Below are 15,105 nucleotides of genomic sequence, written 5' to 3'. Positions count from 1 at the left end.
GATTGACCATGCCCTTAGTGTTCAATGATTAGCTGGGGCTATGTGGATAGGGATAGACCTAGTTAGGGTGCTCATTCAGAATATTGGTGCAAACTCAATGGGCCAAATAGCCTCCATTTGCACTGTAGGGATTATATGAACATCATTGTCTAATTGACATAACCATTAACCCTTTACGCGTCCCACAAGCCTAAATGTTTACATTTCATTTCCACCATCTATTGACCTGACGTACTGTTCGCAGTTTTCATCCAACTACCTCCACCCCCAGTCCCCAACTCACTTTCGCCAAAGGCGTCAATTCCCAACAGTATTCCTGGTTCTCCTGGAGGATGTGTAGGGAAAATTGTTCCATTATCTTGTCTTTGGAAGGTAAGCACATTGGCGGAGTGGCACAACAGTTTCTCACGACTCCTGGGCTGTGAGATATACAATAACGTGAATGTAAAGGAAGCGAAAACCAATCAAGGAGAAACTGATTAAAGAGAGAAACCTCCAGGACCCTAATGATCACAATCCCTTGAAATGGACGACGGCGAACTGAAATTCTCTCTGCAACCTTCTGTGTTACACATTGGGGAAATGGATAAAGCACCGGTTTGAGAAAATGAAGCACATTCAGCTCCTTTGAGAAGCTGTGTCATTCACTGTTGCTGTGATGACAAGAGATTCAATACCTGAACAAGGAGCGAATGAAAGGAAGAATGAAGAACATCCTGAAGACAACTGCAGGATACGACAAAAGGAAAACTTCCCCATTACTGTTAGAGTAGGAGTTTCACTTTCTGTAGGCAGCGGTATCATTTCCACACTTACTTCAATGTGACGCTACTCCACTCCAGAGACTGGGATCGTGGGGTCAGCAAGAGAAATTAGGATTGCACCATCATCAATAATGGAATAAACCTCAGGACTGGGATCTGTAGGAAGTTCCTGCAAAGTACTTCAGCTGTAGAGGTTCTGCAGTTTGGGCCTTGATTTCTTTACTGAAAGAAGATTTGAGTATATCCGTGACTTGCTGGCGCAATCCAAGTGCAAACTGCAACTAACATTTGTACAACTTAATAAGCTCTGGACTTCCATGACTTGTTTTATCTAACTTGGCGTTAAGCATCTCATTCTCCCTGGATAGCTAACTGTCTGCTAGCTGCATACATTGTTGATGCTTGACGTCGGTGTGCTCAGTGGAATAAGTGAATTAATTCACCTCTGCATTACTTTCTTCAACAAAGGGACAATTCTCCTCAAAAGAGAGAACAAAAGCTTCAGAGGAATTGGCAGTGGAGTCAAAGAGTATAGAAAGATCTTGGACCGCTTCAGATGTTTCTGCAGCAGCCTCATTCACTTGAATTCTGTCTCATAGAATTTTTTTTTTTTACAGTGCAGAAGGAGGCCATTCGGCCCATCGAGTCTGCACCGGCTCTTGGAAAGAGCACCCTACCCAAGGTCAACACCTCCACCCTATCCCATAATCCAGTAACCCCACCCAACCCAACGACCCGGCTGGGTCACTGTCTGTGTGGAGTCTGCACGTCCTCCCCCTGTGTGCGTGGGTTTCCTCCGGGTGCTCCGGTTTCCTCCCACTGTCCAAAGATGTGCGGGTTAGGTGGATTGGCCATGCTAAATTGCCCGTAGTGTCCTAATAAATGTAAAAATGTAAGGTTAAGGGGAGGGAGGGGGGGGGGTTGTTGGGTTATGGGTATAGGGTGGATATGTGGGTTTGAGTAGGGTGATCATGGCTCGGCACAACATTGAGGGCCGAAGGGCCTGTTCTGTGCTGTACTGTTCTATGTTCTATGTTCTATGTTCTAAGAGCAATTATGGACACTGAGGGCAATTTATTATGGCCAATCCACCTAACCTTCACATCTTTGGACTGTGGGAGGAAACCGGAGCACCTGGAGGAAACCCACGCACACACAGGGAGGATGTGCAGACTCCGCACAGACAGTGACCCAAGCCGGAATCGAACCTGCGACCCTGGAGCTGTGAAGCAATTGTGCTATCCACAATGCTACTGTGCTGCTCAATCAAGATCCGTAAGATCCTCTTGTGTTTAAACGGAAGTGACAGATCCGTAATCTCCTACTGGTGTTTCTGCAATAGTTACCAACTCACTGTGAATGAGGCGACTTCCATTCGTGCTGCAGTGCACCTTTTGAAATTCATCCCTGAATAGTGCTGCGTTGTCCTGTGTCTTTACCGCATCAACCTTTTGTGGAAGACCAAGTTTTGATCACACCGACCTGCTGAGCAAAGGAATTTGCTGGTTCTGTAAAATATAAAGAGCTTTTTGATTCCTTTATTTTCATGTCGAAGGGTTGTAGTGAATTGATCCTTCACTTTGAGGCCTGTGCCCCCTGTAGCCATATTTTAGATGGCTGCACTTCTACCTCCTTAAGCCCGTCTAATTTGACCGCTTAGAATATGACCCCCAGCTCCCATGTCCAGTTAAAATTCTGTCCTGTGTCCTCGGACTTCCAGCATTACAAACCAGAACAGCTTATCAGTGTTTCTCCGAGGAAATCATTAGATTGGAACGCTGTATTTCCAATTTCCTGGACTTCAAAATGAGTGTGAGGTCACTTCAGCTGTCTTCCTTTAAAGTGAACTTTAAGGACGGGATTCTTCGTTTCCCCCAGCCACGTGTTTCTCGGCGGTATGCCATTCGTGGTGGCGGGGTTCTCTCTTCCCGCTGCTTGACAATGGGAATTTCTATTGAAGCCACCTCATGCTTCCCAACAGTATTCCTGGTTCTCCTGGAGGATGTGTAGGGAAAATTGTTCCATTATCTTGTCTTTGGAAGGTAAGCACATTGGCGGAGTGGCACAGCAGTTTCTCACGACTCCTGGGCTGGGCGGAGGGGGGGGGGGGGGGGGGGGGGGGGGGGGGGTGCACACAGCCGGTTGGACAAGGGAATCCCAACGGAGAAATCCGGCCTAGGTCTGCATAGTTGTTTAAAATGCCCAGTCTTGCCAGAGATAATATTCAGCTCTCCCTTCTGGACAGTCTTCACAGCAGTGCCATGCCTGGAACATTTTAAAATAGGTGGAAGGATTTTTCCTGCCTCTTCAGTAATTTTGTCAGCGGGAAAGGCTGCTGATTTTGGGCCTCCAAACTGGATCCATCCCTCTTGAACCTCGGTGTCTCCAAAGAACACCCCTTGATTTGGCTTTTACAGCTCAGACCGCCTTACAAACTGTTTGGCCTTCTGTAAAATTAAGTCCTCCCTGGATTGCTCCAGTAGCGTGTGGTTGAGCACGCTGTCTTCAAAGCGGTCATGAAGTAACCCCTGCTTTAAATATTTATCACCACAATTATTGGCCAGTTGACACAAGTCATTAATAAATGAATCAGTGGATTCACCTGGCCTTTGGCTCCTTTTTGTGAACCTCACCCATCAAGGAACCCTGATGGACTGCTGCAATTTTAACACCAAAGGTTTAAATCTTTTAAACTTTTTTTACTTGCCGTTTAAGTTCTTCATGCCTCTGATTCAGGCAGCTACTAACTTAGGTTGAGATGTTGCCTTGTCTGAAGTGAAAGTTTTGAGGTTATAGTCATTTCTACAGCTGCTAAGGCTTCTACTGTCAAGTTTCCTGAGGTTGCTTTACTGCGTGAAATTAGTAGGTAGGATCAGGTTTACAGGGAGGAGACAAAATTCTTTTACATTTGGTCTGTAGGTTTGGTTCTTTTAGCTACCTGGTTACATTACAGAAGACCAGTGCCTGTTTTCAGATTCCTTCCTCTGTCACTCCCTGGGTTGAAGTTTCTTCAAGTTGGTTGTCGATGGATCTGTTTTAAGGCAGCTTTTTGTGTTATTCTTAAAAGTCAAGCTAAGATGTACGCTGTCCTAAAAATGCCAAATCACTTTCCATATAAGGCAAAAGGTAATCCTATTTCATAATCTGAAGTCTCCTTCCCACCTGTTGGATCAAAAGAGCTAAGATTGTTCACAGCTTCTAGAGGTTTATCAGTTAGTCCCCATGTGCTTGAAAGAAAAGCCATCAAGCCAAAGAGTTTTTGTTTAGTACTCATTAGATATCCAATGTATATGTCCGAGGGTGTCTCCTTTGTCTGGCTAAAGGGGTTCCAGCCCAAATCGGTAAGTAGATGATCCTCGGAATCCACTTTGGAAACAATCTTTGAACTCAGTGAAAGGTTTACAAACTATGACTTCAAAACAGTTTTTCCAAACGTTTGTAACATCATAACTGCGCACTGTGACAGATGATGATACTGTTGAATGTCAAAGTGAGGTGGTTAGACTCATCTCTTGGAAATGGTCAATACCTTGTACTGTGTGACATGAGTGTTACCTTTAAGCCTGAACGTTGTCCAGGTCTTGTTGAGGTCAGGATTTTAATGCGCAGAGAACCCATATAAACCCCTCTGTTCCTCCCTGTTGCATGTTATCTAGCAACCTCTTGTATAATCTGATTATTATTATAATCCAGTACACCGAGAAGAGGGGTTCACCCTTGTGTGGTGGACGGACCTATAGATCTGCACCTTCACTGCCTTCTACCACTGGAACACCAGTTTACTCAGAAAGCACTGCAGGAGCTATCGAGCATATCCATTTTCTTGGGAGTGGGCTGCCCCCATCACACTGAAGCAATTTGTGTACAGCTATATTCTCCCACCTCCCCCAGACGAACCGCCTCAGCAAGTGGAAATTAATTCCTGTTTTTTTTCTGTCTCTGTTACGTGTAGTTTTTAAAAAATGCTCGAGTCTCCCAAAGTAGCCTTGGGCCACTTTCTATATTTCAAATGTAATAAATGTAAATGAATGTTGCTGTGGCACTTGGTGGCGAGGTGAGTGTGCAGTGAGGGGTTTGGATTTAAATTCTAACCGACGTGCATAGAACTGGTGGCTCACTCAGTAATCCTGTTCATTTAGGGTGATCCTGGGCCAAAGGGTGATATGGGAGAGCCGGGTGCATCAGGAATCCCAGGGTTCCCTGGCATTCCAGGGGTGCGAGGCCACCATGGGCCTAAAGGTGAAAAGGTGAGTGAGTAAATTATCATTAGCCTTTATCTTAAGTGAGTTGGAATGTAAAAGTGAAAAAAATATGCTTCTTTTGTAGAGAGGCCCCAGTGGGACCTCATTCAGAGTAACTGTTCAGATCTGTGCACCACAGAATGAAGTGTATTAACCTGGAGGGGTTCAGAGCATTTAACCAGAATAAAACTGGCTAAAAATGAATACATTAGGGTGACAGGTTTCATAAATTTCACGTATTCCCTTGAGCATAAAATATCGAGGGATGATCTGATTTAGATCTTTAAAATGATAAAAGGAGTCAGTAGGATTGACAGGAATTATTTCTTATGATGGAGAGTTGGGAACAAGGGAGGATTATCTTAAAATTAGATCTGAGACATTCAGCTTTGAAATCAGGTTGAACCTTTTTGAAGACAAAGTGCGGTGACAACGTGGAATTCTCTCTTGCACACGCCTGGGATGCTCGGGGGGATTGAAATTCTCAAGACTGAGATTGATCGAGTTTTGCTATTTAATGGATAAAGTTGGAAATCTGTAACTCAGATACAGGTTAACCATGATCTGACTGTTTCAATAAGATCACCTCTGATTCTTCTGAACTCCAATGGATACAGGCCCAACCTGTCCACCGTTTCCACATAAGATATCCCCCTCATCCCAGGGATCACCCAAGTGAACCTTCTCTGATAAATTACTGCGGATGCTGGAATCTGTAACAAAAACAGAAAATACTGGACAATCTCAGCAGGTCTGACAGCATCTGTGGAGAGAGAAGGGAGCTAACATTCTGAGTCTGGGTGACTCTTTGTCAAAGCTGGAGAGAACTGGAAATAGGGCAAGATTTATACTGTTGTGGGGGGGGGGGGGGGGTGGCGGTAGTGGAGCAGTGGGGCTGGATAGGGGGCCAGCGATAGGTGGAGATTGACAAAGATGTGGACAGAAGACAAAGGGAATGTATATGGAGGTGATTAAGGCTAAGAAGGGTACTGATAGTGGCACATAAAGGAAATTAGAATGTGTGAATGGCAGAACAAAGGTAAGCAGTATGTCAAAGGGCAACTAGGAACAGGGAACAAAATGGGGTGGGGTGAGGGGAGGGGGGGAACAAAGGTTCGGGAAAAACAGATCAATGGAAGAAATGAAAATAAATTGATAAATTTTCTGAACTTCTGACTGTGAACTACAAATACATTAATAAATTCTCTGAACTGCTTCTAATGTAATTGGGTCATTTATCAAATAAGGAGACCAAAACTTTACCCAGCACTCTCGATGTGGTCTCATGCATGCAATTGTAGAAAAATATCCAACTTTTATATTCCAGTCTCCTGCAATTAAATGGCAACATTCCCTTTGCCTTCCTAATCACTTGTTGTACCTGTATACTAACGTTTTTGTGATGTACTGTACCAGGACACCCAGATCCCTCTGCACCTGACATGTTTTGTAATCTCGCAGAATTTAAACAATTTGCTGTGTTTCTATTCATCCTGCCAAAGTGGTCAAGTTCACATTTTTGCACATTATACTCCATCTGCCAAATATTTACCCACTCACTTAACCTGTCTATATCCCTTTATAGTCTCCTTTGGTCCTCTTCTTTATACTCTATCTTTGTGTCATCTACAAGCTTAGCAACCTTACCTTTGGTCCCTTAATCAAGTCATTGATGTAGATCACAAATAGTTGAGACTCCGGCACTGATCCCTTTGGCATTCCATTCGTTATATCTTGCCAACCCAAAAAAGACTCATTGATGCCTACTCTCTGTTTCCTGTTAGCTAACCAATCCTCTATCCGTGCTGTTGTTGTAAAGGGTAATATTTATAAACTAATTGAAGGTTAATTATATTCAGGAGGTGGGATTAATTAACCCTTGTCGTAACTAATGTCAGAGCAACACTATGTCAGGCTCTACACAGCCATCAAACTAATGTCAATGATGCCCCCCCTAAATAAATGTTAGTTAAGGCAGCACAATGACGCAGTGGTTAGCACTGCTGCCTCACGGCACCGACGACCCAGGTTCACTCCTGGACCTGGGTTGCCGTCCATGTGGAGTTTTCACATTCTCCCCATGTCTGCGTGGGTCTCATCCCAATAACCCAAAGATGTGCAGAGTAGGTGGATTGGCCACGCTAAATTGCCCCTTGATTGGAAAAAAATGATTGGGTACTCTAAATTTAACTTTTAAAAATGTTAGTTTCAAAAGTTGATTTTTTGTTTTCCTTGCACTTCAGGTTCAAAGTACAGGTGGCAATTTGATTTTAAATTTGCAATAAATTATTCAAGGCATTAAAAAGAAACTTGTTCATTCTCAGAATGTGGGTATCACTGGCAAGGCTGGCATTTATTGTCCACCACTAGTTGTCTTGGGAATGTGGTGATGGGCCATCTCCTTGAACTGTGTACAGTCTGTGTGGCGAAGATGCTTCTACAATTTGACCGCTTCATGTTGAGCATTTCATACTCCTCACTGTACAATATTGTGTAGTCTGCCAACACCTAGAACCATTTCAATTACAATTACTGCCACTCTGCAGAAGTCATATGGACTCGAAACGTTAACTCTGTTTCTCTACAGATGCTACCGTACCTGCTAAATTTATTCAGCTTTTTTTTCATTTTTTACATTGTGGTTTCAAAATCACAGAATTATTATGGTGCAGAAGGAGGCCATTCGTCCCATCGTTTCTGGACCGATTCTCCAAATGAGCATCATGACTATGTGCCATTCTCCTGCGTTTTCCCCATACCCATGCACATTGTTTCTATTCAGATAATCATCTAATGCTCTCTTGAATGCCTCGATTGAACCTGCCTCCACCACATTTCCAAACACTGCATTCCAGACCCCAACCATTCGCTGTGTGAAAAAGTTTTTACTCACATCACATTTGCTTCTTTTGCAAATCACGTTAAATTAGTGCCCTCTCATTCTCGATCTTTTTCCAAGCGGGAATAGTTTCTACCTATCTACACCCCCATGATTTTGAACATCTCTATCAAATTTCCTCTAAGCTTTCTTCTCTCCAAGAAGAACAGTCCCAACCCCTCCAATCTTATCTGAACAACTTTTCCAATTGCTGTTCCATTCTTTACCTAATTGCTCTCCAATAACCCCACTGTTCCTCTGGATTTAGTGAATTGCCAAACCCTCTTACTCCAGAGTCGTGACTCCCATCAGGTTGTATTTGATGAACACAGTCTGTACAGTGATGTCACATTGTCTTGTGCAGGGGGATCAGTGTGAGGTCTGCCCCACCATTCCAGATGACTTCAAAGACGTGATTGGACTTCCGGGGAAACCGGGCCCTCAGGGAGACCCTGGACCACCTGGGACAGGAGAACCAGGAAAACATGTGAGGCCAAGTTATTGAAACCAAACATTCACCAGATAGAGAATTGCACTGACTAAACCACTTGGGCGAGATCCATTTAAATACCTGTTTCTATATTACATCCCTTTCTTTGTATCTCATTATCCAAACAAGCCTGTTTCTCTCTCAGTCTATGGTCTCTCACTCAGTTTGATCCATCTCTTCTTGTTACTGGTATGCTCCTTGTGATGTGTTTTGCGAGTTTCTGACAACAGGACAATGGCTTTGTTCCTTGGTGAACAGGATTGCGGCCTAGTCACACTCCCAGTATCACTCGATTTGAAGCTCAGTGCTATCAAATGGTGACCTGGGAACCTGAACTCATTGCAATGGGCCACACAATGGTTTGTAAATCTAGAGTAGGGACTGAAGAGGAGACAAGTCTAAGAGCCAAGAAGAAAATGAAGTTAGCGTAATAATTAGGCCCCAAACCACAGTGATACCAACAGTGTACTGTTTGTGCCAATGAATTGCCAAGGTGATGTCCATCAGTATGTGTGTGTGTGTCTGTGTGTGTGTGTGTCCTGTTTGTGTGTCTGTGTGTGTGTGTGTACATTTATCTGTGGGTGGCGGAGGAGGGGGGGGGGGGGGGGGGGGGGATGTAAAATTGGGCACCATGCCATGGGTACCTTCCTGACCATCCCTATCCCTTGTCATAATTTTACAAGTAGTGGGAGAGGCAGTGGGAGGCCTGTTGACCACTTGAGGCTCTGAAGTGGCCAATGATTAGGGTTTTCCCCATGGTGGAAGAGGCTCACGCTGAATGTGCAGCCTGCTAAGTTTCACTAAGAGAAGCTGGCTTCCTTTATGGGCACCTTGTGCATAGCAGAAAACCAACCACAAGATCTCCCCATATCTCGGTACCCCATTCCCCCACCCACTTCTCACCCTCCTTGCTGGAGCATGCCAGTCTGGCCCCAGTGAAACCATGGTCTCACCTTTGTTCCTGGCTCCAATGTGGCTCGCTTCCCTCATTGATTCTGCAGTCATACCAATCACCACTGTTCCCACTGAGCTGCTGGGATTTAGAGTCGCTGGCCAATTGATTGGCCCGTGAATTTCATGTCCCACCTGCATGTGTGGGTCTGTGTGGATTTTTTAATCATTTGTGGAATGCTCGTCAGGCCAGCATTTATGTCCCATTCCTGGTTGCCTTTGAGAAGGTGGTGGTGAGTTGCCTTCCTTAACCTCTGCAGCCCATTTGGTGTAGGTACACCCACAGTGCTGTTATGAAGGGAGTTCCTAGGCTTTTGACCCAGCGACAGTGAAGGAACGGTGATATATTTCCAAGTTAGGATGGTGAGTGATTTTAAGGGGAACCTCCAGGTGGGTTTCCCAGGTATCTGCTGCTCTTGTCCTTCTAGATGCTAGTGGTTGTGAGTTTTGGAGGTGCTGTCTAAGGAACACTCGCGAGTTACTGCAGGGCATCTTGTAGATGGTACACACGGCTGCCACTGTTTGTCAGTGGTGGAGGGTTTGAATGTTTGTGGAAGGAGGAGCGATCAAGCAGGGCTGCTTTGTCCTGGATGGTGTTGAGCTTCCAACAGTGTTGTTGGAACTGCAATCATCCAGGCAAGTGGGGAGTATTCCTTGCACTCCTGACTTGTGTGTGCCAGTAAGTGTGTTTGTGTCTCTATCTAGCTCACATTGCTGAAGATGGCGACTTGGGTGAGGTTTAAGGAGATGTCAGGACTTTTGAAAATGTACCCCCACAAACATTGGTTTCTTCAGGATAACAGCAAATTAAATATAAAGAAAGTTTGTGACAAAACGTTTCTGCTTTAATAACTTGTGGATGTTGGATTAACGCAGGGTGAACCAGGACTGCAGGGATTGACAGGGTCTCCAGGAGCAAAAGGTGAAAAGGTAAGTTTGTGGTCTCTGTGCTCCAGTCCAGTGGTTCTTTCTGATTGTTGCAGCTTAATGTAACTTAATGTTCCCTTTTTATCAACAGGGACAGGCGGGACTCCGAGGGAAAGGATTGCCCGGACTGCCGGTGAGTAAACAGCCTGCATTTATAGGCAGCATTCATGGGTGGCATGGTGGCACAGTGGTTAACACTGCTGCCTCACAGGGCCAGGGAACCGGGTTCAATTCCGACCTTGGGTGATTGTCTGGTATGGAGTTTGTACATTCTCCCCGTGTCTGCGTGGGTTTCCAGTTTCCTCCCACAGTCCAAAGATGTGCAGATTAGGTGAATTAGCCATTATCAATCCCCCTTATTATCCAAAGATGTATAGGTTAGATGGGGATAAGAGGATAGAGTGGGGAAGTGGGGTCAGGTTCTCTTTCAGAGAGTCGGAGCAGACTCAAAGGGCCGAATGGTCTCCTTCTGCACTGCAGGGATTCTGTAGTGTATAGTACCTCCATCAAAATGGTAAAAGTTCCCAAAGAGATTAACAGGATAAGCATATATTCCATCAGATGGCCAAAAGCTTTATCAAAGAGATGATTTGAAGGGACATCATAAAGGCAGAGAAAACTGTTATTGAATGGTTTCAAGGCAGAGCTAGGTAGATTCTGGGTAAACGAGGGGTGAAAGATTATCGGGGTAGACAGTCAGAATAGTCTTGATTTCATTGAATGGCCCACTCCAGCTCCTAACTTGTGTGTTTATATGTGGGTCAGTGAACAGTGGGGTAATGTGTAAAAAGGATTTAGTGCAAAGTAGGATTGGTGTGGCAGGGGTAAGAAAGGCATGGGTGATGGTTCAGCAGCCATTGAGCTGATTGGGGGAATTAGATGAAGTTGATGGAGAGGATGTAGGACGGAACCTCATCCCCAAGTTTAATAAGACTTGATGGCCATAAAGGGTCTGGTTCAGTCTCCAGCAGTTACCAGGGCTGGTGTCAAGCTGGGAAACAGGATGTGTTGCCTGGAGTGAAAACAATGGGTTTGGTTTTCCCAACGTTTAAATGGAACAAAGTTCTGTTCCCATACGGAACAACAGGTAAGCAGTCTGATGACTGACATAAGATTGTGGATCAGGGGAGGTGCTGGTGAGTTGGGGGCAGGCTGACATCATCATACGTGTGAAAAAGAACATTGTATTTTTGGATGATGCCACCGAGGGTGGAGTAGGAGAGGATTAGGAGAGGGGTTGGAGCGAACGGCGTGGGAGCAGGAGGAAAGACCACTGGTAGACTTGTAGCTGCGGCCATGGCCATCCCATCCTAGCAGGCCCCCAGGCTGGAGTGATGAAGGAGAGATATTGATGGTCCTCTGTCCTGCTGCCTGGAGACAGACTCCAGTTACGCCAGACATCAGCCCTGGGAGAGGACCTATCAGGAATGTCCGCCAGTGCCGTGACCTTTCCCCCAAATGGGCCAATAAGGTCCCTCATTGGTTCCCCATCATTGCCAGTCAGGTAGCCTCTGCCTCCAACATGATCACTCAGATGTGGAACTACATCAGGGAGCTGACGTGCTGTACTCATTTTCAGGTTTCATCCCAGTCAGTCCTAATCTTCCTGTGAGGGGCTGGGAAGATTACACTCTGTGTGACTTCCCTCCATCTCTCGTTTGCTTTGCCTCTTTCAGTCCCCCTCTAGCTTTCTCTCTTAGTTCCTCCCTTTCTTGGACCGGCACGGTAGCACAGTGGTTAGCACTGCAGTCTCACAACGCCAGAGATTCGGGTTCATTCCGGCCTTGGGGACTGTCTGCGTGGAGTTTGCACGTTCTCCCCGTTTCCTCCCACAATCCAAAGATGTGCAGTTTAGGTGGATTGGCCATGATAGAGGAAATAGAGTGTGGGAGTGGACCTAGGTAGGGTGCTCTTTCCAAGGGTTGGTGCAGATTCAATGGACAAAATGGCCTCCTTCTGCACTGTAGGGATTCTATGGTCTCTTTCTCTCTCTGTCCATCATCCCTCGGTCAGTAGATGGTGGGAGTGAGTTTGTGTAATGGTAATGTCACGGGGCTGGTAATACTCTCGGAACACGGGTTCAAATTCCACCAAGGCAGCTGGAGGAATTTAAATTCAATGAATAAAATCTGCAATAGCAAACTATCCTACCATCACCAATGCATGCAAGAACACAACTTCCCTTTAGGAAAGGAAATCTGTCACCACTACCTTGTCTGTCAGACTCTTAACTTCCCTCAGGGACAGCCTAGCCAGCCACTCAATACTAGGGCAATTAGGGATGGGCAACAAATACAGGCCCAGCAATGGCCACATCCCATGAATGAATTTGAACAAAATTACAGATCACAGTTGGATAGATTTTGCGAATTGCAAAGACAGTTTTATGGAGATAATCTCACTGGTTCAGTATTAATGCACATTGCAAAAAGAATAATGTTTCTTTGTTTATTTTTAGGGGAAGGATGGGATGATCGGAAAACCAGGGAGTCCGGTGAGTAAATCCTTGGAATGTTTCACTATTGGCTGGAATTTGATTATATCCTGATGTTGACGGACAAGTGAGAACGACTGTTGACCCTTGACTTTTACCCTTTGTCATTGAAGACTGGTATGTCACCTGTGCCAGTCAAACCCCAGCCTGTTTTCAACCCATATACCCGGAGTATTGGCTGGAGCCATGGGCCGATTGCTGAGTCTTCCAGGATCAGTGCGTGACAGCAACTCACACCCAGCTCCAGGCACAACGTGCCAACGACCTGGCATGAGAATTGGTCACTGGTCCTTACGCCTGTTGGTACCAGTGTCATTATATTAATGCTGTGCTAACTTCACAAAAAAAAATGTGCCGGTGGCCAGTAAGTCAGTAACCCGAAGAGCCACATTTAATATAATTGGTGAAACAGCCCGAGGAGATGAGGGTTGACTTTACGCAGAGCGTTGCGATCAGGAACGCACTGTGAAGGGGCAGTGGGATCAGGTTCAATATTGACTTTTAAAAGGGAACTGGATGACACTTGGAAAGGAGAAAGTGTGGGGCTTTGGAGACAGAACAATTAATTGGATAAATGTTCAATCAAGCCAGCACAGGAATGGTGAACTGAGTGACCTCCATCTATCTTGTAATATTCTATAATTAGTTTTGAATTTAACCACTGGGGTCACTGTTCCAGATCAGTGAGGGTGGTGGTGGTGTAGGGGGGGGGGGGGGGGGGGGGGATTTGAAGGGGAGGTAGTGTCATAGTGGTATTGTCACTGGATTAGTAAACCAGAGATGCAGAGTAATGCTCTGGGGACCCAGGTTCAAGTCTCACTACTGTAGATGGTGATATTTAAATTCAGTAAAAACTGGAATTAAAAGGCTAATGATGACAATGAATCGATTGCCGTAAAAACCCATCTGGTTCACTAATGTCCTTTAGGGAAGGAAATATGCCGTCCTTATCTGGTCTGGTCTATATGTGACTCCAGCAATGCGGTTGACTCTTAACTGCCCTCAAGGGCAATTAGGGACGGGCAATAAATGCTGGCACAGCCTGCAATGGCCACGTCCCATAGAACATAAAACATAGATGTTTAGGGGTTGAAACCACCGGTAGACTAATGGAGATCCTCTGATGGGCATTCAGTTAGGGGAGTCCCTTTAACTTTTATTACCCTGGGCCCTCCTGCAAAGGATCCGCCTTAGACCTGTTTAATTCTTACTTGTTTCTAACTTCAGTATGCCCAACAGCCTTATGAGATAAGAACAGAGTTCTCCACACAAGATATTTTAAAGGGTTTATAAACAACTGGCCCTACCTTCAGTGTGTTGCTCGAATGAATTCCCCTGCAGTTTAATCTGGCTGTGGAGAGAGGAAGGTCTTTCCTTTGGATATTTTGAAATAGTCCATGAAATGAGAGAGATCACAGCTGTGACCCTCCAGCTTCAGACCAAAACAAAAGTAAAAGCAAACACAATCACACAGAAGAAGGACCATTCCAGGGAAAACCCCGACCAATCGGCAGATGCTCTTGATAAAGCCTGGCAATTCAAAACAGTCCATTGGCCGACAGCCAAGTCCATCAAGACGTGTCATCACTGATCTCCCTTGAATCTGCTGATTCGAAATATAAACAGCTCTTTGCAACCTGCCTTGCCTAAGGTCATAAGTTATTTTACCAATCACTTGAATTAAAGGTGAAGTTCATCTTAAAGGCATAAATTCCATTAATTGTCCATGTACAAAAATTGAAATGGCAGAATAACAGAAATGAACAAGGGCCAGGTAGAGATTAACAGGAGGAGCCTTACAAAAGGTTTTAAAAAGCAGTCACCCATTTAGAACTTTCCACCTTGTTAAAAATATATATATTTTTACGACAGCCCAATAAAAGTGTCATTCACCCAGACTCTTTAAAATATCAATCGCTGAAACTGCAATCACTTGAAACCTGTATTTTGTGCAAATAAGCAATTGACAGCATAGTTTAGAGAACTAGGGCTGTCAGTTAAGCACTGCTTTTCCTGGGACTGAGGTGTTTTGGTACTCTAATGGCTGCCTGGGCTTTCAGCCACGAGTACAGGGCAGCACGGTAGCATGGTGGTTAGCATAAATGCTTCACAGCTCCAGGGTCCCAGGTTCGATTCCCGGCTGGGTCACTGTCTGTGCGGAGTCTGCACGTCCTCCCCATGTCTGTGTGGGTTTCCTCCGGGTGCTCTGGTTTCCTCCCACAGTCCAAAGATGTGCGGGTTAGGTGGATTGGCCATGCTAAATTGCCCGTAGTGTCCTAAAAAGTAAGGTTAAGGGGGGGGGGGGGGGGGGGGGTTGTTGGGTTGCGGGTATAGGGTGGATACGTGGGTTTGAGTAGGGT

General features: G+C 45.3%; 1 protein-coding gene across 5 annotated transcripts in view; it reads left to right on the top strand.

The window, feature by feature from the left end:
• col16a1 (collagen, type XVI, alpha 1) overlaps positions 1–15,105 on the top strand; it is a 476,156-nt gene that overhangs the window by 279,281 nt on the left and 181,770 nt on the right. For all 5 annotated transcript variants that reach the window (XM_038801937.1, XM_038801918.1, XM_038801946.1 and 2 more), the window contains 5 exons: positions 4,904–5,011; positions 8,248–8,370; positions 10,201–10,254; positions 10,343–10,384; positions 12,710–12,745. In XM_038801937.1, the coding sequence (XP_038657865.1) occupies positions 4,904–5,011; positions 8,248–8,370; positions 10,201–10,254; positions 10,343–10,384; positions 12,710–12,745 (363 nt within the window). The remainder of the gene's footprint in view (positions 1–4,903; positions 5,012–8,247; positions 8,371–10,200; positions 10,255–10,342; positions 10,385–12,709; positions 12,746–15,105) is intronic.

This window comes from Scyliorhinus canicula, chromosome 1, assembly GCF_902713615.1.
Source record: "Scyliorhinus canicula chromosome 1, sScyCan1.1, whole genome shotgun sequence".
In the NCBI taxonomy this organism is placed as follows: domain Eukaryota; kingdom Metazoa; phylum Chordata; class Chondrichthyes; order Carcharhiniformes; family Scyliorhinidae; genus Scyliorhinus; species Scyliorhinus canicula.
The sequence above is the reverse complement of the archived record's forward strand: the minus strand, read 5'-3'. Positions and strand labels throughout refer to the sequence as shown.